Below are 21,596 nucleotides of genomic sequence, written 5' to 3'. Positions count from 1 at the left end.
CCTTGTTTGAGGTAAATCTGGCTGTATACTGCTTGGTGCAGAACATGTAATATCCCTCTTCATCTGATTACTAATAATTCCATAGTACCATCAGTGATTAATCATTATTTGTCTCCGTTTTATAATAAACTAAGTCCTGAAATTCTACTGTTGACCTTTTTGCTCTGAGCGGTCAGATGGAGAGAGGTGCCTGGAAGTTCTCTATTATTTGCAGCTGATCTGAAAGCAAGGATTCGATCATAAAGTATTATAGTGGGATATGCATTTTATAAATTAATAACAGTATTTTTTTTCGAACAGGGCAGACCATCAGTGACCAGGAGCGTCCCATGAGGAGAGTCCGGAGTCGATAGTGAAGAACCTGGCAGACCATGGAAATTCCGGCTAATTGTGTAGCAGTGTAACTTTTCCCATCTTTAAAAAATAAAATTTTTGTTTAATTTGTTGTAATTATAAAGAACATTTTTGGAGATCACTGCAATATTTTTCTACGACAGAGGAAATTAATATGGGACACGAAAGTGAAAAATCTAATGTCCGTTTACAAAAATACATTTTTACATTTATTCAGCCATCTGAAATAGGCTTTAGAAATTAGAAGCCTCAAGCAATCTATAGTACAGCATCTTTGTGATGCTCTGCAGTGCTGCATACCACATACACACCGGATCATTCAAGGACTGATGATGTTGGAAAACTCAGACTTGTTTTATTCATGTAGATTTTCTTTATGCTTTTAGTCTGCATGTTACAATGATATGCAATATGTATTAATATATATTCCCCCGAGCTGACAGGGAAAGGAAGCACAGAGGCGGGATATACTTGTCACGCCCGCTTGCTGACAGGGGAGAGAAGCGTAGAAGCAGGACATTCTGGGAACGGGTTTTATTATAAAATAAATATAAATATACAATGGTGCGGTGGCCAAGAACGGGAAATAATGGGGAACAACTAAAACAAACCCGCAGGCATGTGGCGATTGCCAGAACTCAAAACACCAACCAAAAACTCAAGTTCATGCTCAGGTCCACGAAAATGTCGTCCCTTCCGAAGGGGCGGAAATCTCCGGCTTTTAAGCACTGTCAGGATTGGGTACAGATGAAGAGCCCAGCTGCAGTCAATCCTGACAATACTGGGAATGGGATTTTATTAATAATGACACAAAGGAAAACGGCGCAAGGGCTGAAAACGGGAAAAAAGGGGAGAACAAAAACAAACCCGCAGGTTTGTGGAAATTACCAGAACTGAAAAAAACACTACACATACGTTGCACCGTCCACATAAAACTGTCACAGCCATAAATGGCTGCTCAGACACACCTTATAACCGCCTTGAGTCTCCAGCTGCACCTAATCGTGACAATCTATTTAAATTTAACAGTACTGTAACTATTTCAATTACTGTAAAAACGAATGTTAATTATATTTGATTAAGTCGGTTAATTATAAATATACTTAACCATTTTTAAACCATTCTTCATGGGATGCTGGGGTACAGGGGTGCTATTCTATACATTTGTATAGTAGAATATTTCAATAATTTGGTATACAAGGTTGGTTACTTCATAAAAAAAAAACACTAACATTGGTTAAGCTACATAATGCACTGCTATGTATATCATGCATGACACCTAAATAATAATAATTAAACACTAACAATAATAATATCGAATCCAATATATGCTAATCGGGATTTTGCTCCTGGCGTGGGCTCACCTCTCACCTCTCTTTAAAACATGGTATATGAAGGGAATTCGCGTACTAGGGGACTTATTTCAGGATGGCTCTCTAATGTCCTTCCAACAGTTACAACAGAAGTTTGATCTTCCAAATCAACATCACTTTGGATATCTGCAAATTCGGCACGATGGTATCTCAGAGCAAAAGCAGGTACCGGATCCCATAGCACCTAGCAGGCTGGAGAGTTTATTTCTCAATACAACCAATGCTGCTCATTTCATTTCTAAATTTTATTCCTTTTTATATGCTAATGACTCTGGACTGTTGAGCACGGTGGCCCGGAAATGGGAGGAAGATCTGGGTAATGTTTATATAGACGATGACTGGCAGGAGGCTATGAAAAGTGTCAGATACACTTTTGTTTGTAACCGGCTTAGAGAGACTCAATATAAGATTTTACACAGGTTACATATAACGCCAGTATTAATGAATAAGATTGATTCCTCTGTGCCAGCTCTCTGTGTTAAATGCCACACAGAGCTGGGGACAAACTTTCACTGTTTCTGGGGGTGTAGGCTCATCTCAAGATTTTGGAATTTTGTTGCTCATGAAATCAGTACCATCCTTTAGATAAAACTGAAAGCGGATCCTGGCCTTTTTCTTTTGGGGCTCCCGTCTAAAAGACAAGCAACTTCACTGAAACTTGATGCCAAAAGTTATAGATTATTAGACAAATTACTACTTGTGGCAAGAAAGTGTATTCTTATTAGATGGATAAAAAATACTCCCCCCTCTGTCACACAATGGTATCGAGAGATTTTTGCAGTTCTGCCTCATGAGAGGCTGGCGGCTGTGCTTAGGGATAATATAAATAGCTTTCAGAATGTATGGTCTCCTTTTTTAGATCACTTATCTCCAAATGTGAGAGAAATGGTTTTGTGCGCCAATTAGGGTTTTGCGATGGTTATATTTTTATATCTATATATTAAAAAAAATATATAAAAAATGATAAAGAATGGTCTTGGTTCTGTTGGGTTTTTTCGTGTGTGTATATGTGTGTTATAAATGACATGTTTCTATTATGGTATTATTTAAATAATTTTTTGTGTATTCTTTTTGTTATAGACTTGTTTTTATTGCTTAAGTTGTTTCTGTATTTTTGAAGTGAAATTCAAGTCACAATACCTTAAAGTGATTGTACATCTATCTGTAAATACTGAATAAAAAAAAAAAAAAAAAACAATAATAATATTACAGGAAGGGAAGTATCATTGTTCAAAGCCACAGCCACAATGATTGTTTGAGTAACTCTAATCTAAACAAGAGGTATATTAGTTACTTAAAAATTGGTAATTAAAATCAACTAATAATGCCCGTCATTAATTCTTCCTTATTTGGTCCAAACTTGGATGGAACAGAGATATTCTGGGGAGCCGGTGTCTGAAAATCGGTGTTGTCACTTTCACACTCTCATACTGGTCACTGGCTGTAAGAAAACTGCCAACACTTTGAAACTGCGCTGCAGCACGATGGTCAAGACCATACAGCAGTTTACCAGGACAGGTTCCACTCAGAATGCAATGTCTTTTTCCAAGTGGTGTGTGTGTGAAATGTTTTTTTTTCAGATGGTGTGTGTGTGTGTAATGTTTTTTTCTGGTGGTGTGTGTGCGTGTGTGTGTAATTGTTTTTCCAGGTGGTGTGTGTGTGCAATGTTTTTTTCTGGTGGTGTGTGTGTGTGATTGTGCATTTTGTCCCAGGTGGTATGTGTGTGTATGTGTGTGTGTGTGTGTGTGTGCAATGTTTTTTTCAGGTGGTGTGTGTGTGTGTGTGTTTGTGTAATGTTTTTTTCTAGGTGGTGTGTGTGTGTGTGTGTGTGTGTGTGCAATGTTTTTTCCAGGATAATTTTAACAAGTATTTTATTAACTACTAAATATATAAATAAAGATGAAATACATACAAAACGAATTACAACGAATAACAGCAAACAAAACAGGAAAACAGAGAAAAACAAACAAACACCGACGCAGGCCGACACAACAAGTTGCGTCGCCTCCTAGGGGAAGCGCAGGGGAAACCGGAAGTGATGTCAAAGGGAAATGGTAGGAAGGCGGGTGGGTGGATGGCACGGCAAGCGCAGCCCCGAAAAAGGAGACTGAGGCTCCTTTTATTCTGTCTGTCCCACAGCAGGTACAGGTGGGCTCAATTTACAATCACCAGGCACCTGCAAACAACACAAAACACAGAACAGAAACACACCCCAATATACCAGGACGTAACAGTGTGTGTAATTTTTTTTCAGGTGGTGTGTGTGTGTGTATGAGCAATGTTTTTTTCCAGGTGGTCTGTGTGTGTAATTTTTTCCAAGTGGTGTGTGTGTGTGTTTTTTTCTGTTGGTGTGCAATTTTTTTTGGTGGTGTGTGTGTAATTGATTTTTAGGTGGTTTGTGTGTGTGTAATTTGTTCCAGGTGGTGTGTGTGTGTGTAAAGTTTTTTTCAGGTGGTGTGTGTGTGCGTGTGTGTGTAATGTTTTTACTAGGTGGTGTGTGTGTGTGCAATGTTTTTTCCAGGTGGTGTGTGTGTAATTTTTTTCAGGTGGTGTGTGTGTGTGTGTGTGTGATTGTGCAATTTCTTCCCAGGTGGTATGTGTGTGTGTGTGTGTGTGTGTGTGTGTGCGTGCGTGACTAATGTTTTTCAGGTGGTGTGTGTGTGCATTTTTTTCAGTTAGAGTGTGTGTGTAATTGTTTTTTCAGGTGGTGTGTGTGTGTGTGTTTGTGCAATGTTTTTTTTCAGGTAGTGTTTGTGTGTGTGTGTGTAATTGTTTTTTCAGGTGGTGTGTGTGTGTTTGTGTGCAATATATTTTTTGGTGGTGTGTGTGTGTAAATTGTTTTTTCAGGTTGTGTTTGTTTGTGTGCGCAATGTTTTTATTTCTAGATGGTGTGTGTGTGTGTGTGTAATTTTTTTCAGGCTGTGTGTGTGTGCATTTTTTCCCAGGTGGTGTGTGTGTAATTTTTTTCCAGGTGGTGTGTGTGTGTAATTTTTTCCAAGTCGTGTGTGTTTTTTTTTTTCAGTGTGTGTGTGTGTGTACAATGTTTTTTTTGGTGGTGTGTGTGTAATTGTTTTTTCAGGTGGTTTGTGTGTGTGTAATTTTTTTCAGGTTGTGTGTTTGTGTGTGTGTGTGTGTGTATGCATTCTTTCCCAGGTGGTGTGTGTGTGTATGTATTTTTGGTCAGGTGTTGTGTGTGTGTGTGTGTAATTTTTCCAAGTGGTGTGTGTGTGTAATTTTCTCCAAGTGGTGTGTGTAATTTTTTTCAGGAGGTGTGTGAGTGTGTAGATGTATTTTTTTTTTCAGGTGGTGTGTGTGTGCGTATGTAATTTTTTGTCAGGGTGTGTGTTGTATTTTTTTCCAAGTGGTGTGTGTGTGTGTGTGTGTGTGTGTGTGTGTGTGTGTGTGTGTGTGTGTGCATTTTTTTGTGCCAGGTCATGTGTGTTTGTGCAATTTGTTTTTGGTGGTGTGTGTGTGTAATTGTTTTTTTCAGGTGGTGGGTGTGTGTGTGTGTATGGAATTTTTTTCAGGTTGTGTGTGTGTGTGCATTTTTCCTAGGTGGTGTTTTTGTGTGTGTAATGTTTTTTCAGGTGGTGTGTGTGTAATGTTTTTTCAGGTGGTGTGTGTGTGTATAGAATTTTTGTCAGGTGTTGTGTGTGTGTGTGTAATTTTTTCCAAGTGTGTGTGTGTGTGTGTGTGTAATTGTTTTCAGGTGGTATGTGTGTGTGCAATATATTTTTTGGTGGTGTGTGTGTAATTGTTTTTTTCAGGTGGTGTGTGTGCGTGTGTATGTAATTTTTTTCAGGGTGTGTGTTTGCGCAATGTTTTTTTTCCAAGTGGTGTGTGTGTGCAGTGTTTACTTTTCAGGTTGTGTGTGTATGTGTGTGTGTGTGCATTTTCCCAGGTGGTGTGTGTGTGTGTAATTTTTTTTCAGGTGGTGTGTGTGTGTATGTAATTTCTTTCATGGTGTGTGTGTGTGTGTGTGTGCAATGTTTATTTCCAAGTGGTTTGTGTGTGTGCAATGTTTTTATCAGGTTGTGTGTGTATGTGTGTGTGTGCATTTTTCCCAAGTGGTGTGTGTGTGTGTGTGTGTGTTTGTGTGCATTTTTTTCAGGTGGTGTGTGAGTGTGTATGTAATTTTTTCAGGTGGTGTGTATGTGTGCAATGTTTTCTTTGGTGGTGTATGTGTGTAATTGTTTGTTCAGGTGGTGTGTGTGTGTATGTAATTTTTGCAGGGTGTGTGTGTGTTTTTGTGTGTGTGTGTGCGCAATGTTTTTTTTCCAAGTGGTGTGTGTGTGCGCAATGTTTTATTTCAAGTGGTAAGTGTGTGTGTGTGCATTTTTTCCCAGGTCGTGTGTGTGCACTTTTTTTCTGGTGGTGTGTGTGTGTCCGTGCGGGCAATGTTTTTTTTCTTGGTGGTGTGTGTGTAATTTTTTTCAGGTGGTGTGTGTGTGTGTGGGTGTGTAAGTGCAATATTTTTTTCCAGGTGATGTGTTTTTGTGTGCAATGTTTTTTCTAGGTGGTGTGTGTGCATGTGTAATTTTTTTCAGGTGTTGTGTGCGCGCAATGTTTTTTATTTCAGGTGGTGTTTGTGTGTGTGTGTGTGTGTGTGTGTGTGCGCAATGTTTTTTTTCCAGGGGTTGTGTGTGTGGTGTGTGTGTGTGTGTGTGTGTGTGTGTGTGTGTGTGTGTGTGTGTGCGTGCATTTTTTTTCTGGTGGTGTGTGTATGTTTGTGTGCAATTTTTTTCTGGTGGTGTGTGTATTTGTAATAGTTTTTTTCAGGTGGTGTGTGTATGTTTGCGTAATGTTTTTTTTCTAGGTGGTGTGTTCACAATGTTTTTTTTTTTCAGGTGGTGTTTGTGTGTGCGCAATGTTTTTTTCCAGGTGGTGTGTGTGTGTGCGTGCAATTTTTGTCTGGAGGTGTGTGTATTTGTAATTGTTTTTTCGGGTGGTAAGTGTGTGTGTGTGTGTGTGTGTAATTTTTTTTCAGGGTGTGTGTGTGTGCACAATGTTTTTTTTCAGGTGGTGTGTGTGTGTGTGTGTGTGTGTGTATGTAATGTTTTTCAGGGTGTGTGTGTGTGTGTGTATGTAATGTTTTTCAGGTGGTGTGTATCTGTGTGTTTGTGCAATGTTTTTTTAAGGTTGTGTGTGTGTGTAATTGTTTTTCAGATGGTGTGTGTGTGTGCGCAATGTTTTTTTTTTCAGGTAGTGTGTGTGTAATTGTTTTTTCAGGTGGTGTGTGTGTGTGCGCAATGTTTTTTTTCTAGATGGTGTGTGTGTGTGTAAATTATTGTTCAGGTTGTGTGTGTATGTGTTTGTATGTGTATTTCTTTTCAGGTGGTGAGCGTGTGTGTGTGTGTGTGTGTGTGCGTGCATTTTTTTTCTGGTGGTGTGTGTATTTGTAATTGTTTTTTTCTGGTGGTGTGTGTATTTGTAATTGTTTTTTTCGGGTGGTGTGTGTATGTTTGCGTAATGTTTTTTTTCTAGGTGGTGTGTTCACAATGTCTTTTTTTCAGGTGGTGTTTGTGTCTGTGTGCGTTCAATTTTTGTCTGGTGGTGTGTGTATTTGTAATTATTTTTTCGGGTGGTGAGTGTGTGTGTGTGTAATTTTTTTTCAGTGTGTGTAATTTTTTTTTCAGGGTGTGTGTGTGTGCACAGTGTTTTTTTTCAGGTGGTGTGTGTGTGTGTGTGTGTATGTAATGTTTTTCAGGGTGTGTGTGTGTGTATGTAATGTTTTTCAGGTGGTGTGTATCTGTGTGTTTGTGCAATGTTTTTTTAAGGTTGTGTGTGTGTGTAATTGTTTTTTTTTTTCAGATGGTGTGTGTGTGCGCAATGTTTTTTTTTCAGGTAGTGTGTGTGTAATTGTTTTTTCAGGTGGTGTGTGTGTGTGTGTGTGCAATGTTTTTTTTCAGGTGGTGTGTGTGTGTGCGCAATGTTTTTTTTCTAGATGGTGTGTGTGTGTAAATTATTGTTCAGGTTGTGTGTGTATGTGTGTGTATGTGTATTTCTTTTCAGGTGGTGTGCGTGTGTGTGTATGTGTGTGTGTCATTTTTTTTCAGTGTGTGTGTGTGTAATTGTTTTTTCAGGTGGTGTGTGTGTGTGTGTGTGTTTGTGCAATGTTTTTTTTCAGGTTGTATGTGTGTGTAATTGTTTTTCAGGTGGTGTGTGTGTAATAGATTTTTCAGGTGGTGTGTGTGCGCGATGTTTTTTTTCAGGTGGTGTGTGTGTGTGTAATTTCTTTTCAAGTTGTGTTTGTATGTGTGTGTGTAATTTTTTTTCAGGTTGTGTGTGTATGTGTAATAGTTGTTTCAGGTGGTGTGTGTGTGTGTGTGTTTGTAATGTTTTTCAGGGTGTTTGTGTATGTAATGTTTTTCAGGTGGTGTGTGTCTGTGTGTTTGTGCAATGTTTTTTTTTCAGGTAGTGTGTGTGTATGTGTGTGTAATTGTTTTTCAGGTGTGGTATGTGTGTTTGTGCAATGTTTTTTCAGGTGGTTTGTGTGTGTGTGTTTGTGCAATGTTTTTTTCAGGTTGTGTGTGTGTGTGTAATTGTTTTTCAGGTGGTGTGTGTGTGTGTGTGTGTGTGTGTGTGTGTGTGTTTGTGTGTGCCGGAGTTAAATGGTTACACTTATAAATGTATTTCTTCTTTCTTGCGTCTTTTATTTTCTTATTTTCTAAAGACTTTTATTTTGTTTACCTGTGTTCTGATGTGGGTAAGGGAATTATAACGACAATCAGGGTGTTTGTTCAATTGTAGAATGTTAAAATGTGTTAATGTTTCTGGTTATGTTAAATATGTTTCTGTATTTTTGTTTGTTCAATTTATGATTCTTATAAAAAGTTATGTGGGTTCTAAAAACTTTGATCACCCCCCGAAAAGTGGTTGGATGCGGCCGTGCCCTTGGGTTAGTGGGTTGGAGACCCGGTTTAGTCCTCTTGGACACATGGCATGAGCTGTGAGAGAGAGAGAGAGGTGCAGAGAGACGCGGTTTGTGACGCGATAATCTGACCTCGCTTTTGTACAGAATACAGTTTGCACGGAAAATCTCGTGGGTGTCGGCTCGTCATTACGGTTCAAGAAAAGAAATAGAAAAATTACACAACGCAGAAGAAGAACCGCTACATGTGCAATGTTTTTTTCAGGTTGTGTGTGTGTGTTTTTTTCAGGTGGTGTGTGTGTGTGTGTGTGTGTAATTTTTTTTCAGGTGGTGTGTGTGTATGTAATGTTTTTCAGGGTGTGTGTGTGTGTGTGTGTGATTGTTTTTTCAGGTTGTGTGTGTATGTGTAATTTTTTTCAGGTGGTGTGTGTGTGTTTGTGCAATGTTTTTTTCAGGTTGTGTGTGTGTGTGTGTGTAATTGTTTTTCAGGTGGTGTGTGTGTGTGCGCGCAAAGTTTTTTTCAGGTTGTGTGTGTGTGTGTAATTGTTTTTCAGGTGGTGTGTGTGTGTGTGTGTGTGTTTGTTCAATGTTTTTTTCAGGTTGTATGTGTGTAATTGTTTTTAGGTGGTGTGTGTGTGTTTGTGCAATGGTTTTTCAGGTGGTGTGTGTGTGTGTGTGTAATTGTTTTTCAGGTGGTGTGTGTGTGTGCGCGCAAAGTTTTTTTCAGGTTGTGTGTGTGTGTGTAATTGTTTTTCAGGTGGTGTGTGTGTGTGTGTGTGTGTTCAATGTTTTTTTCAGGTTTGTGTGTGTGCAATGGTTTTTCAGGTGGTGTGCGTGTGTGACCTCATTGCAGCAGGACAGCTCGTCTTTAATCTGATGAAATGGCTCCAGGTCCGTGTGCAGCGGGCGCGGCCGTCCCCCTCGAATGAAAGAGCACCGCTGTGACAGCACTGAGTCCTGCGCTGAGACCAGCTGGAGGTCCTGTAGAGACGCGATGTCCCGGTTGGCCCAGGAAGCGTGTGGAGAAGCTCTGGCTCCAGCGGCTCCGTGGCTGGGCCGGGAGGAGTGTCTGGAGTGGCCCTGGAAAGGAGGTCCACCACAACGTTGTCCCGGCCAGGAGGGTCTGTGCGGGGAGTGAAATGTCGGCCATACGAGTGTACGTGCCACCGCTCACGTGCCCAGACGCAGGCGGGGGCCTCCCGGTCCCCAACTCAACACCAGAGTCAGAGACCCGGGGGCCCCATGCTGGTACTCTGCGCCACGCCAGAGGCACCACAGGTCAGAAAAGTGGGGTCAGACGGGTCAAAGTGAGCTGGCGGGAACGCGCACGCCCCGCCCTCCTGCTCACGGAACCACGCCCCAATAAAGGTGTTTAATTCTGTATTTTATTATGTAGGGGTCAGACGGGTCAAAGTGAGCCAGCACCGGTGGCGAGGCAAGATGGGCCTTTAGCTGACGCATGGCTGAGGAACCAGGCTGAGGAACCAGGCTGAGGAACCAGGCTGAGGACCAGGCCCATGGGGCTCTGCTTTTCAGAAGGGGCCGTAGTGGCAGAGTACTGAGGGAGAAAACGCGAGTCGTATGCCGTCATTCCCAGAAAGGAATGCGGGCGGGGCCGGAGGGATCAGGGAGACGTAGAACAGCCTCCACGTTACAATTTAACGGTGTGATGTCCTCTCCAGACAGGCGAAAGCCCACTAAATCGACCGCTGGCACAGGAAGACGCATTTGTCCCCATTCAGCGTAAGATTGTGACCTGCCGGGATCTTGGGCACGCGGCCCAGGCGCTCATCATGTGATGCGAGGGTTGGACCATGCGCCACAATGTCGTCCAGATAATAAACTAATCCCGAAACTGCGGCAAAGATGGTGGACGTGATTTTCTGGAAGCAACTAGGGGCAGAGCTGAGGCCGGAAGGCGTCCTTGTATAGCAGAGGACGCCCATGTGTGTGACACAAGCGGTCGGGCTGCGGCGGAACTTGGAGACGGGCCTGTCGAAGGTCTAGCTTGGAGAAGACAGTGGAGCCAGCTCCTCCACAGTAGGCAGCGGGTACTTGGGGACCAGAGCTGTGCGAGTCCCGGACTTCCAGCACCAGGTTGGAGACCCAGGGTGGAGCATCGATCCGCTCACATGTACGTCTCCTTCTTTACACGCAGTATTTAAGATACCTCCCCGGCTCTACTTGTTACAACGACAATAAAGATTCTGATTCTGATTAAAAAGTGCCACTCAGTGGCGGGTTTTGGCCTTTCAAATGATATTTCGAACCCACACTTTAAACGCGATTAGTTACACCGCGTCCTCGGACAGAACACACACATACACACACACACGTGCTGTAGACAGTACGGAGGGAAGACGTCGTTGGAACTGACGACGTGTCGCGGCGAAGTCCCGATGTCGTGACGCAGGCACTGAAGCGGCCGGTCGGTGACGTAGATCTGGCGGGAACGCGCACGCCCCGCCCTCCTGCTCACGGAACCGCGCCCCAATAAAGGCGTTTAATTCTGTATTTTATAATGTATTAAATAAAAAAAAAATGAAAGTGTGGGAAATTATGAAATAAAAATGATGAAAAAAACGCCGAATAGATTTTCCTTCACGCATTCTGAATTTTGAACCCTTAAATTTGTTTACATCAACTCATTTTTTTTTTAAGTGAAATCACCAGGCTGTAATATAACTTTTAGCAGCGAGTAAAAAACTAAAACTGAAAAAGAGCTACATGATCATTGTGTTATTTCCTCTAAATAATATATTTACCCCCAAATCATTTTTAGAGTGAGGTAGGTGTGTAAATAGGAGTGAATGACAAGAGGAACGGCAACTCCACAGTGCTTGTGGAAAATGCAGTCAAGATATTTTCCAATGGAAGTGAAACTAGCGAAAGGCATCAAAAGAACACTGAGATGTTCTGCAGAAGATCCTCATTCAAATCAAGCATTACATTCAGAAAGGTCTGAAGACAATCTTTATTGATCTTAAATAGAGCCTAAACACATCGCTAAGGAGATGTACAAAAATAATACAAATGGGAAGGAGAGTTGTGCTTCGACCAGAACAGAAGGCCACAGTAAAACAACAAACTCTACTGGCATCGGCATAAAAGCTCATTATTAATTGTCTGACATTTGGATTAAAGTGTTCAAAATCCAATATTTAAATATTAAATATCGACTGATTCACTTGCGACCACAATAGTGCATTTAACAAACGGTATGATCACGATTCCCAAACAATGAATTAGATACAGAATATTTGAGGTTTTCCATGCAAATGAGGCTGCACTGAAATCTTGATATTATTTTATTCATTGTGAGTGTGTATATTGCGGTATGCAAGAGGCTTTTTACAGTATACACTGCTGGAGTAACTGAAAGCTGTATCATTCTGCTGTCTAACTCCAGTCCTGGACGGGACACATGCCTAAATGCTTCAGCATTCCAATTCATGACCATGATCAGCCACTTCTGAAGTGAATAAGCGATGTCAGATCAGGAAAACTGGAGTTGGAAGAAGTGGATGAAGTCTGGGGGAGGATGGAGATGCTGCTGATTTAAGTGCTTAATAGGAGCGAATGGCAGGAGGAATAGCAGCACAGTTGTCCTCATTTAAAGAATCATCAATGACAGGCCGGTATTCCAGTGTCACCTGAACAAAACACACATTAGCAAAGCATTAATTGAAATGAGCAAAAAGCCTCCACTCGTGTTTAAAGCACTGTCAATATTGCTCAATTAATCAGACACACTCTGATATACAATAAAAAACAAACAAGCAGTCTCTGATGATATCTGTGGACTGGTATAAATTCTGCCTGCTTCCTGGAACCCACCTTTCCAGTCTTGGAATCCACATATGATAATGTGTGCTTCCTCCAATGTTGATCGAACGGCTTCTTTTGCTGACCCTGCAGTGGCTTGGAGTAGTCATACTCATCCACACGGTCCTGAGATGGAAAAAAATGAAAAAGATTAGTCATACATTACAAGAGGAGAAGGTAGGATGAGTCTGGAGCTTTGCCATATTCTTGACTCCGGGTGACCTTGAAGTCCTCTCTGGCATGTGCTCCTCTGCTCTCCTTGCGGGCCTCAGCACCGTGGATGGTCTGAACCGCATTGAGCATCAAGTTCTGAAGCTCCAGTGTTTCCACCAAATCAGTATTCCACACGATACCTATAGAGAACCAAAAAATTATATTTATTAAAGAGCTGCACATATAATACTGTAATTGTATCCCTAAGCGATTCACTAATGTATTTTTACTAGCTGATCTGATAGGGGTCAGTTGGCTGAAGACGTGCGGAGGTATAACTCAATGAATATTAAAACAATGAATGAGAAAAAAAAACATCTTGGCACAACATAACCACCAAAGTATTCACCCACACACCCAAGTAGTACACATGACTTGGAGGATGAACATGAAGGAAACCCACACCAACATGGACAGTGTGTACACACGACCTTGATGAAAAGAAAATAAAGGAAGGCAGGAACCTCTATCAAAAGTCTTGATGTCGTCCAGGGTCTGATAGATGGAGTCCATCTTCCTGCATCCTTCCTTCAGTACGTCGCCAGTTCGGAACACAGCAGCATGGCTCTGCATTGTCTGAAGTGGATGAAAATCAGAGTTGGTGACTGTAACTTAGTCTACAAAAGTAACCGGTAAAAAGAATCCACACACGATAAAACACTTTCTGTGATGGATGCTTTTAATATTGGTATTAAAACAAAAACAGTTTCTGAGCAAAATGTTACAAACCTTCTGCATGTTGAGCCTGATCTCAGATGTTCTTGTGCTGCCATTAGCATAGCGGATCTTGTCCAGATTGGCCACAGACTCCTCACCAGCATTCGACTTCAATGATGGAAGTTTCTCTCCTATTGTTAGAAAGATAACAAAAAACTGTATCTGGCTTATTGGCTATCGTTGTTCAGTTCTAGTCATTTAAATAGTAACCCATATTTTTATTTGCTGTTATTTACAGTGGTCATTAGTAACATATTAATGAGGCTTGAGTATTATTCTGTTTGCAATGTTCAGAGAATGTGAAGAGCTGACTGGGGTGTTACCTGGTTTGAAGTTCTCAGCAATGGTGAGAGCACAGGCACGGCCAAACACGACCAAGTCCAGCAGTGAATTGGCACCCAGGCGATTAGCTCCATGCACAGAGGCACATCCTGCCTCTCCACAGGCATACAGCCCGGGCACCACCTTATCCTCGCCATTCTTATGGATGATGGCCTGAGCGAGAGAGAAAAACTTGCAAATAAATGACAAAGAAAATGAAACCTGTTACCTTAAAATAACAAACAGAAGGAAGTTTCGGTCGTACCTGACCCTTGAAGTTAGTAGGGATGCCACCCATGTTGTAATGAACAGTGGGCAGGACAGGAATTGGCTCTTTGGTGACGTCGACACCAGCGAAGATCATGGCGGTCTCAGAGATGCCAGGTAAGCGGGTGGCCAGCTGCTGTGGAGGGAGGTGGTGCAGCTGCAGATAGACGTGGTCCTTCTCGGGACCGACACCCCTACAGAGAAATAGACAGTGTTCTGAACTTGCTTTACACACACTGGAACCTCATCTAGTCTTAGCCTCAACTAAGTCTCATCATACCTTCCCTCACGGATCTCGATTGTCATGGAGCGGGACACCACGTCTCTGGAGGCCAGATCTTTAGCATTGGGTGCATAGCGCTCCATGAAACGCTCGCCTTCGCTGTTGATAAGAATTCCGCCTTCACCACGACATCCTTCTGTAATCAAGCAACCTGCTCCATAGATACCTTGTAAAACATAGTATTGCAAAATTAATAAAAGTTTGGGGTGCTTTCTGCCCTTAATTAATCTTACTATATGATATAGGGAAAACTGAATTATTGCCTAATCTGGGTTGTAGGTCACCTGTGGGGTGGAACTGAACAAACTCCAGATCCTGGCAGGGAAGTCCAGCGCGAGTCACCATGGCATTTCCATCTCCAGTACTGGTGTGGGCAGAAGTACAGCTGAAGAATGTACGTCCATAACCCCTGCAGAGATTTGTGAAAGGAGGAGTCAGACTCGTACCAATAATTTTTTGTATTACAGAATCTTCATGGTTGTTTTGTTTTCATGTTTACCCCCTATATTATTATTACTATTACTAAACATTTGTTAAGACAATATATTAGGATGAGTTAGATGAGTTAAGTGGTGTTCTATACCCTGTGGCGATGACTGTGTTCTTAGCCCTGAAGCGGTGAATGGAGCCATCCTCCATACACAGAGCAATCACTCCTCGACACTCCCCGTCCTCCATCAGCAGGTCCAGGGCAAAGTACTCCACAAAGTAGCTGGTGTCGTACTTCAGAGACTACAGGAAAGCAGGCAGGGGGTTAAACGGACTTCATGATTTGGGGATGTGAAGTCATAGTAGAGAGGTTTCTGACTGAGACTCTTACCCGCCCATAGAGGGTGTGCAGCAGGGAGTGGCCGGTCCTGTCGGCCACACAGCAGCAACGGTGAGCCTGGCCCCCTTTTCCAAACTTTAGACTCTGACCTCCAAAAGCACGTTGGTAGATCTTTCCATCCTCTGTGCGACTAAAAGGCATCCCAAAGTTCTCCAGCTGGAAAGAAGCAAAATATGTGAAGACATTGGGGACTGAATATATATAAATATAAAGAATAATATATTAAACAGTAATTACAGCCCAGAGAAGTTAAATGTCAAAAACGCAAAAAAATTCTCATGTATATTGAAAGTGAAGTGACTGTCATTGTGAAACACTGCAGCACAGAACATGGTGACACGATAAAATGTGTCCTCTGCTTTTAACCATCAGCAGTGAGCAGTGGGCAGCCATGACAGGCACTCGGGGAGTAGTGTGTGGGGACGGTACTTTACTCAGTGGCACCTTGGCGGTTCAGGATTCGAACCGGCAACCTTCTAAGGGGTCGCTTCCTTAACCGCTAGGGCACAACTGGCCCATCTTGAAGTCAGACCAGCATTCTTCTCACCTCAATCACAGCGGCAGGCGCTTGCTCAGTCATGTAATGGATGGCATCCTGGTCCCCCAGCCAATCAGATCCTTTTACAGTGTCGTAGAAGTGCCATCTCCAGTCATCATCTTCCATGTTCCCCAGCGCTGCATTGATTCCTCCCTACACAAGCAAACACTGCTTAAAACCGAGCTAGCAGCAACAACCACTATCCAACAAATATAACAGATAAAAGTGCACTAATAGAAAATACTGCACTTTCTGATGAGTGACACTACAAAAGCATCTAAAACTACACCCATTGCATTAAGCCATATAATTAACCAGCAATTAAAAGGAAAGTGGGTATTTTCACGGTAAGTGCATAGCCACACCTGTGCAGCCACAGTGTGAGATCTGGTGGGGAACAACTTTGTCACACAGGCCGTGTTGAAGCCAGCTTCTGACAGGCCGAAGGCTGCACGCAGTCCTGCACCTCCGGCCCCGACCACCACCGCATCAAACTCATGGTCCACCACCGGGTACTGGGTGGAAATCTGGGGAAAAAAGGCCACACAAAAGAAATTCACTCCCAAAACAGCCAAACGCGCACTGATGAATACCGGATACTGAATATATGAAATTATAATGCAACTCTAGCATTTGAAAGTCAGCACAACACACAGTGACATTCAGTGAAAGCACACTTACGCCATCGGAGACTTTAGCGCTGTGGCTCTTGCCATGAACGTTGAAGTGGAATTTTCTAGATCCTCCCTGACATAAAGCAGGAAGCTGAACAAAAACATATAGATAAGCATTTTATCCAGAAATGAATGTTTAGGGTATGTTACTGATTCTATACACTGAAACATTACATGCTTTAGAACCTGTGATCCAACACACACTTTTAAAACCGGTCCTAGTGTTTCCAAAGCGATAACGGTAACCAATAATGGTCAAGTAACATAGATAATACGTGTGAACGGTCAGGATTTCCATAATCGTTACATATGGAATTGAACTGAAACCAAAATTAATGGATCACGTGAAACTTTCAAACAAAATGTTACAGCAATTGTTTGCTTATATGCTGACATTTACTGAAATACAGTGTTTCCCTGAGCGAGACACTGAACCCAGAGCGTCTCCTGGGGGACAGTTCCCATAAGTCACTCTGGATGAGGGCGTCTGGTAAATGATGTAAATGTAAATGGTGCTTTAAATTAAAATAAACTTTAATCCACTTCCTGCAAACCTTTATGCCATCATGAGGCAACACATTAGACAAAATTGGACGCTAAATAACTATTCTAGTCATTTCTCTGCCGCCCCCCCAATAACTTACACAAGACTGAAGCGCCCGAAGAAACACGCAGTTGTACTATACTGTACTGTGCCATGCATCATATCTTGAAGCAGTTGCCAATATTCGGATCTAATAACTGATTATTATTTATTGCCCACTAACCGTAGATGCTGAAGGTTAGCGTTAGCATCGCTAACGTGACCTTCACTTGGCCGGTGCTCGGCCGAGAACGGTCAACAGCAAAAGCGCAGCAAGCCGAGGCGACAGCTAGAACCACGAACGCGCAGGCACGTTTAATGCGGCGTGTAGTTAGAATGTCATTATTTGCCACCGGGGGAAAAGTCTAATAAACTTCCACCACCGTGTGCGTAGGAGCGGTTACCTAACTAACCTCGCCACTGGAGGGTTATAAAACCGCGACTTGCGAGCGCAATTAACCAACAAGCGAGAGGGACAAGGGACCGGGGACAGGCGACAGACGACAAAAACTCCTTCCCAACACTTCAATTAAGGAAGCGCAGCCACTGCCGGCCCCAGACGACTTACCGCTGGAGGGGAGACGAGCTTCCTCCCGAGGAGACGCGACACGGCAGCCATGATTCCGTGTGTGTGTGTGTGTGACGGCGTGCGCGCTGATGACGCAGTCACGCCGCTCTGCGGAATATACCATTCCTCTTCGGAGTGGAGGGGGGACGAATATTTAGACTTTATACCAGAAAAAAAAAAAAAAAATCACCCGGGACAATTCGATGTAATATACTTCAAAATGAATATAGAGGTTGTAAATGAAATGTTTTTTTCTATACTAACGCATGATTGTTTCGATTTTAAATGAAACTGCAAAGACCAAAATCCACCCCACTAAAGGTCCAGTAACCGTAAACTTGTGCGCCATTTGCACCGTCAGATGAGAGGAAGAGTGTCCGGGTGTTTTGACATCTCGAGCGATTGACGGGGACAAGGACATTGTCTGGTATATTCAAAAAACTACTGATACAAGTATGATTCGTCAATTTACAGGTCGTGCGATGTGTACAACTGCATGTATGAAGCAAAGCTCCATGACATTCAATGCAGAATATGGGGTACAAGACAATCGTAAAGTACATTATTGTGATAGTGTCAGGTGGAACAGCAGGTAGCCTAATATGCGTTAATATGTTTACTTTGTTTCTTACTTGCAGCCTTGATGAACAACTTGAACGACCCCCATGAATGGAACATTAGGCCGGATGAAGGAGCAGGCGGGAGTAACACCAAGTGGAATTATGCCCTTCTGGTGCCCATGCTGGGCCTTGCTCTGTTCAGTAAGTAAATTCCTCTGTAATAGATGTATGTTCCCAATTTTAGAACCATGCAAACTTCACTGGGTTGACAGACATAAGAAACATTTAAGAGTGCAAGTTTCATCTGGAAAATAAAAAGATCAAATACCTGGTATTCAATTGTAGGATTGGTGTTTTGTGGTCAACCTTTAGGATGGGTCTGGTCCAAGGAGTCCCAGAAGGAGATTCAGGAGGCGAAAGCCAAGTATGACAAGAACATGAAAGCCATTTACAGTGACTTAGAGTTGAAGTACCGACAGATGCTCTCAGAGAATCGCCGAGAGACAGTGCAGCTAGAGCTGGAGCTGGAGAAAGAGCGGCAGCGGGTAGAAGGCTACAGAAAAGCCTTTGCCTCTCAGAGCCAGCACCTTGCTGAGGAGCGGCGGGGGCTGAGCCGGGAACGCGAGGCTCTGGAGCAGGAGAAGGACCGCGTGTCGCGATCTGGAGCTGCTGGGGTTCTCTTCCATGAAGCTTTGGCGAAGGAAGCTCAGTGGGAGCACCGGGTGTCACAGGCTCTGCGTGAGATGGAGGAGAGGCTGGTAGAGAGGCAGCAAGCATTCTGCAGCATACTGGTACCTCGGGAGAAGCGGGTGGAGATGGAGAAGGACCTGCTGGTGAAGGCGGCCCGTGAGGCGGCCTTCACCCATCTAGACATGGAGGCTGGTCTTCGCGACATCTTCAAAAATGACCGCCAGTGCGCTCAGTACTTAAACACAGACAAGCGCAAGAACGGGAGCCTGATGTGGGTTTATTTACGGTACTGGCAGGCGCAGATCACGCTCCAGAAACACCAGAGAGCAGTGACCTCTCTGCTGGGAGCAGCCAGTGGTAAATAAATTAGATCTGGACCAATCAAATTGTGTTCCAAAAACCATGCACTTATATATTCTCAATGTATTTCCCCACTGTGTGTTTATGTGAAAAATAAAGCTGGAAAAAAAAGAAGAATATATATCTATATTTTTTTGGTGGCAATTCATTATTATAAATAATTTAATTCAAGTATTCAGAAACAATCACTGAATGTGATATTAAAGATGCCTTTATTAATTCCCACCTGCCCCCCATCACCCCAATATGATAGTTAATTTCAATATTAATAATATAAATTACAACAATTCATAACAATTCTCTTTTTCAGTATGAACACTGAAAAAACGACTGGACAAATTATAATCTAGGGCAGAAGTAGTTAAAATAATGCAGAATGAAAACAAAGTTGTATTCATTTATTTTATGTATAACCCAGCAATAAGTGCACGTACAAATATGAACAAGGGTATTAGAAATACCAATCGCGTACATCGTCAGAAATATACTACAGTGCTGCTTGATTATTCTATAAGCTGCACGAGTCACAGAAATAAATATGACGCACATAGAACAGGGGCATCACCACCCCAAAATCAAACCAAGAGCAAGATCAGCTTCATCCCATTTTCATCCCATAAATATATATATATTTTTGATCCATCTTTTTGGAGAAGGGGTGTAGTTTAATCCCATTTGATTTTTTTAAACTGCAGTCTTTTCCATTTGCCGCTGTATTTATAGGTCAACGGTTCAGGTTCCGAAAGTAAACCACGTTATGCCAGGTGCTCAAATAAGTCAAAAAATTGATCAGAAACACTCACAGAAAGCTTGTGAAAGACATGGAATTAGAAAAAATTCAGAGTAACCAATGTGGTAATGTGCAAATACTGCTATAATAGAACTGTACTAGATACAGTGGGTATAAGTATTCAGACTTCCTTAAAATCTTCACTCTTTGTTATATTGCAGCCATTTGCTAAAATTAAGGTACAAAAATTTACTTTAGCAAATCAAAAGCATTACCTTTAGGTAATTTTGATATGAATCTATAATTAACTTCCCCTTTAAATGGTCGACATCTGGATTTGTTTATTTTGGGATTGATGTGCCAGTTGATTTAAATAAATTATGGAAGCTTAATTATGATCCGATTATTCATACCATTAAAAAAGATCTAAGTTGCTGGCAAGCACTTCCTCTTTCACTGCTTGGTAGAATGAGTTTAATCAAGATGAATATTCTCCCTCGACTACTGTACCCTCTCCAGATGTTACCCTTATGGTTAAGTAGGAAAGTGCCTTTTCTAGATTTATATGGAATGGACAAAAGATCAAGTCTTTGCAGATGCCAGTGGAATTGGGTGGATTAGCTATGCCAATATTATATTATAATATTATATGTATTATATTATAACTGGGCCTGCCACTCCAGATTCATTTGCGAATGGTTTAGGTCTTATTATGATCTGTGTCCTACTGTAGATTCCTGGGCCTGCTCCCCATTATGTGTCTGGAGCTTATTTTCCATGTCCCCATAAATATAATGATTCAGTGAGGAAAAATCACCTCTCTTTAAAACATGGTATATGAAGGGAATTCGCGTACTAGGGGACTTATTCCAGGATGGCTCTCTAATGTCCTTCCAACAGCTACAACAGAAGTTTGATCTTCCAAATCAACATCACTTTGGATATCTGCAAATTTGGCACTATGTTATTTCAAAGCAAAAGCAGGTACCGGATCCCATAGCACTTAGCAGGCTGGAAAGTTTATTTCTCAGTACAACCAATGCTGCTCATTTCATTTCTAGATTTTATTCCTTTTTATATTGTAATGACTCTGGACGGTTGAGCACAGTTGGAAGTCAGGAATGGGAGGAAGATCTGGGAAATGTTTATTTAGACAATAACTGGCAGGAGGCTATGAAAAATGTCAAGGTACACTTTTGTTTGTAACCGGCTTAGAGAGACTCTTTACTTTACTTTACTTTGCAGACGCTTTTATCCAAAGCAACTTACAGGAGGAAGAGACCATCAATTCTCGTTCGATTTCTATAGATTTAGAGTTTACAAAACTAAGAGCCCTGATAAGGCCTAACTCGTCAGGAAAAGAACATGCTCAGAAATTAAATGTTAGACAAAGAATTTTATTTTATTTTTTTTGTGCAGTGTGTGTAGACGTGTGTGTGTAAGTGTTAGATTGAAATACTTTTTGAATAAGTGGGTTTTCAACTGATTCTTAAAGGTGGTAGTGGTCTCGGCTAGTCGAATGGAGCCGGGCAAGTTGTTCCACCAGCCATGAGTCGATTGGGATTGGAGACCCTGTGAAGAGGGAAGTGTAGCTAGGTAGTATTGTATTGATGTAGGAGGGTGCAGTTCCATTTACAGCCCTGTAGGCAGCATCAAGGACTTGAACTCAATGCGAGCAGCTACCGGGAGCCAGTGGAGAGAGGTGAGAAGAGGTGTAACATGGGTGTATTTTGGCTGATTGAAGGTGAGACGGGCTGCCATATTTTGGATCATCTGGAGTGGTTTTATTGTGACTTCAGTGGCTCCAGCCAGGAGAGAGTTACAATAGTCGAGTTTCGAG

The 21,596-nt window shown here is 42.1% G+C and overlaps 2 protein-coding genes across 4 annotated transcripts; one reads left to right on the top strand and one right to left on the bottom strand.

Moving 5' to 3' along the window:
• Positions 1–11,553: 11,553 nt before the first annotated feature.
• sdha (succinate dehydrogenase complex, subunit A, flavoprotein (Fp)) lies at positions 11,554–17,490 on the bottom strand. The gene is made up of 15 exons (XM_028966153.1): positions 17,417–17,490; positions 16,273–16,356; positions 15,957–16,118; positions 15,601–15,744; positions 15,045–15,209; positions 14,808–14,956; positions 14,509–14,633; positions 14,222–14,390; positions 13,940–14,135; positions 13,677–13,848; positions 13,366–13,484; positions 13,101–13,212; positions 12,646–12,776; positions 12,436–12,549; positions 11,554–12,251 (listed from the first exon to the last, which is right to left on the bottom strand). Exons 1-15 carry the CDS (start codon positions 17,465–17,467, stop codon positions 12,165–12,167), a joined length of 1,980 nt encoding a protein of 659 aa, XP_028821986.1. The 5' UTR covers positions 17,468–17,490; the 3' UTR covers positions 11,554–12,164.
• A 181-nt stretch (positions 17,491–17,671) lies between these two features.
• Positions 17,672–19,147, top strand: ccdc127b (coiled-coil domain containing 127b). Of its 3 annotated transcripts, none has more exons than XM_028966177.1 (3): positions 17,672–17,869; positions 18,055–18,177; positions 18,349–19,147. In XM_028966177.1, the coding sequence occupies exons 2-3, from the start codon at positions 18,060–18,062 to the stop codon at positions 19,029–19,031; spliced, it is 801 nt and encodes a 266-aa protein (XP_028822010.1). In that variant the 5' UTR covers positions 17,672–17,869; positions 18,055–18,059; the 3' UTR covers positions 19,032–19,147. The 3 variants fall into 3 exon arrangements, with proteins under 3 accessions (XP_028822010.1, XP_028822008.1, XP_028822009.1); XM_028966175.1 differs by having other exon boundaries at positions 17,673–17,955; XM_028966176.1 differs by having other exon boundaries at positions 17,676–17,843.
• Positions 19,148–21,596: the final 2,449 nt, after the last annotated feature.

Source organism: Denticeps clupeoides, unplaced genomic scaffold, assembly GCF_900700375.1.
Source record: "Denticeps clupeoides unplaced genomic scaffold, fDenClu1.1, whole genome shotgun sequence".
Classification (NCBI taxonomy): Eukaryota; Metazoa; Chordata; class Actinopteri; order Clupeiformes; family Denticipitidae; genus Denticeps; species Denticeps clupeoides.
Note: the sequence above shows the minus strand (reverse complement) of the source record. Positions and strands in the feature narration are given on the sequence as shown.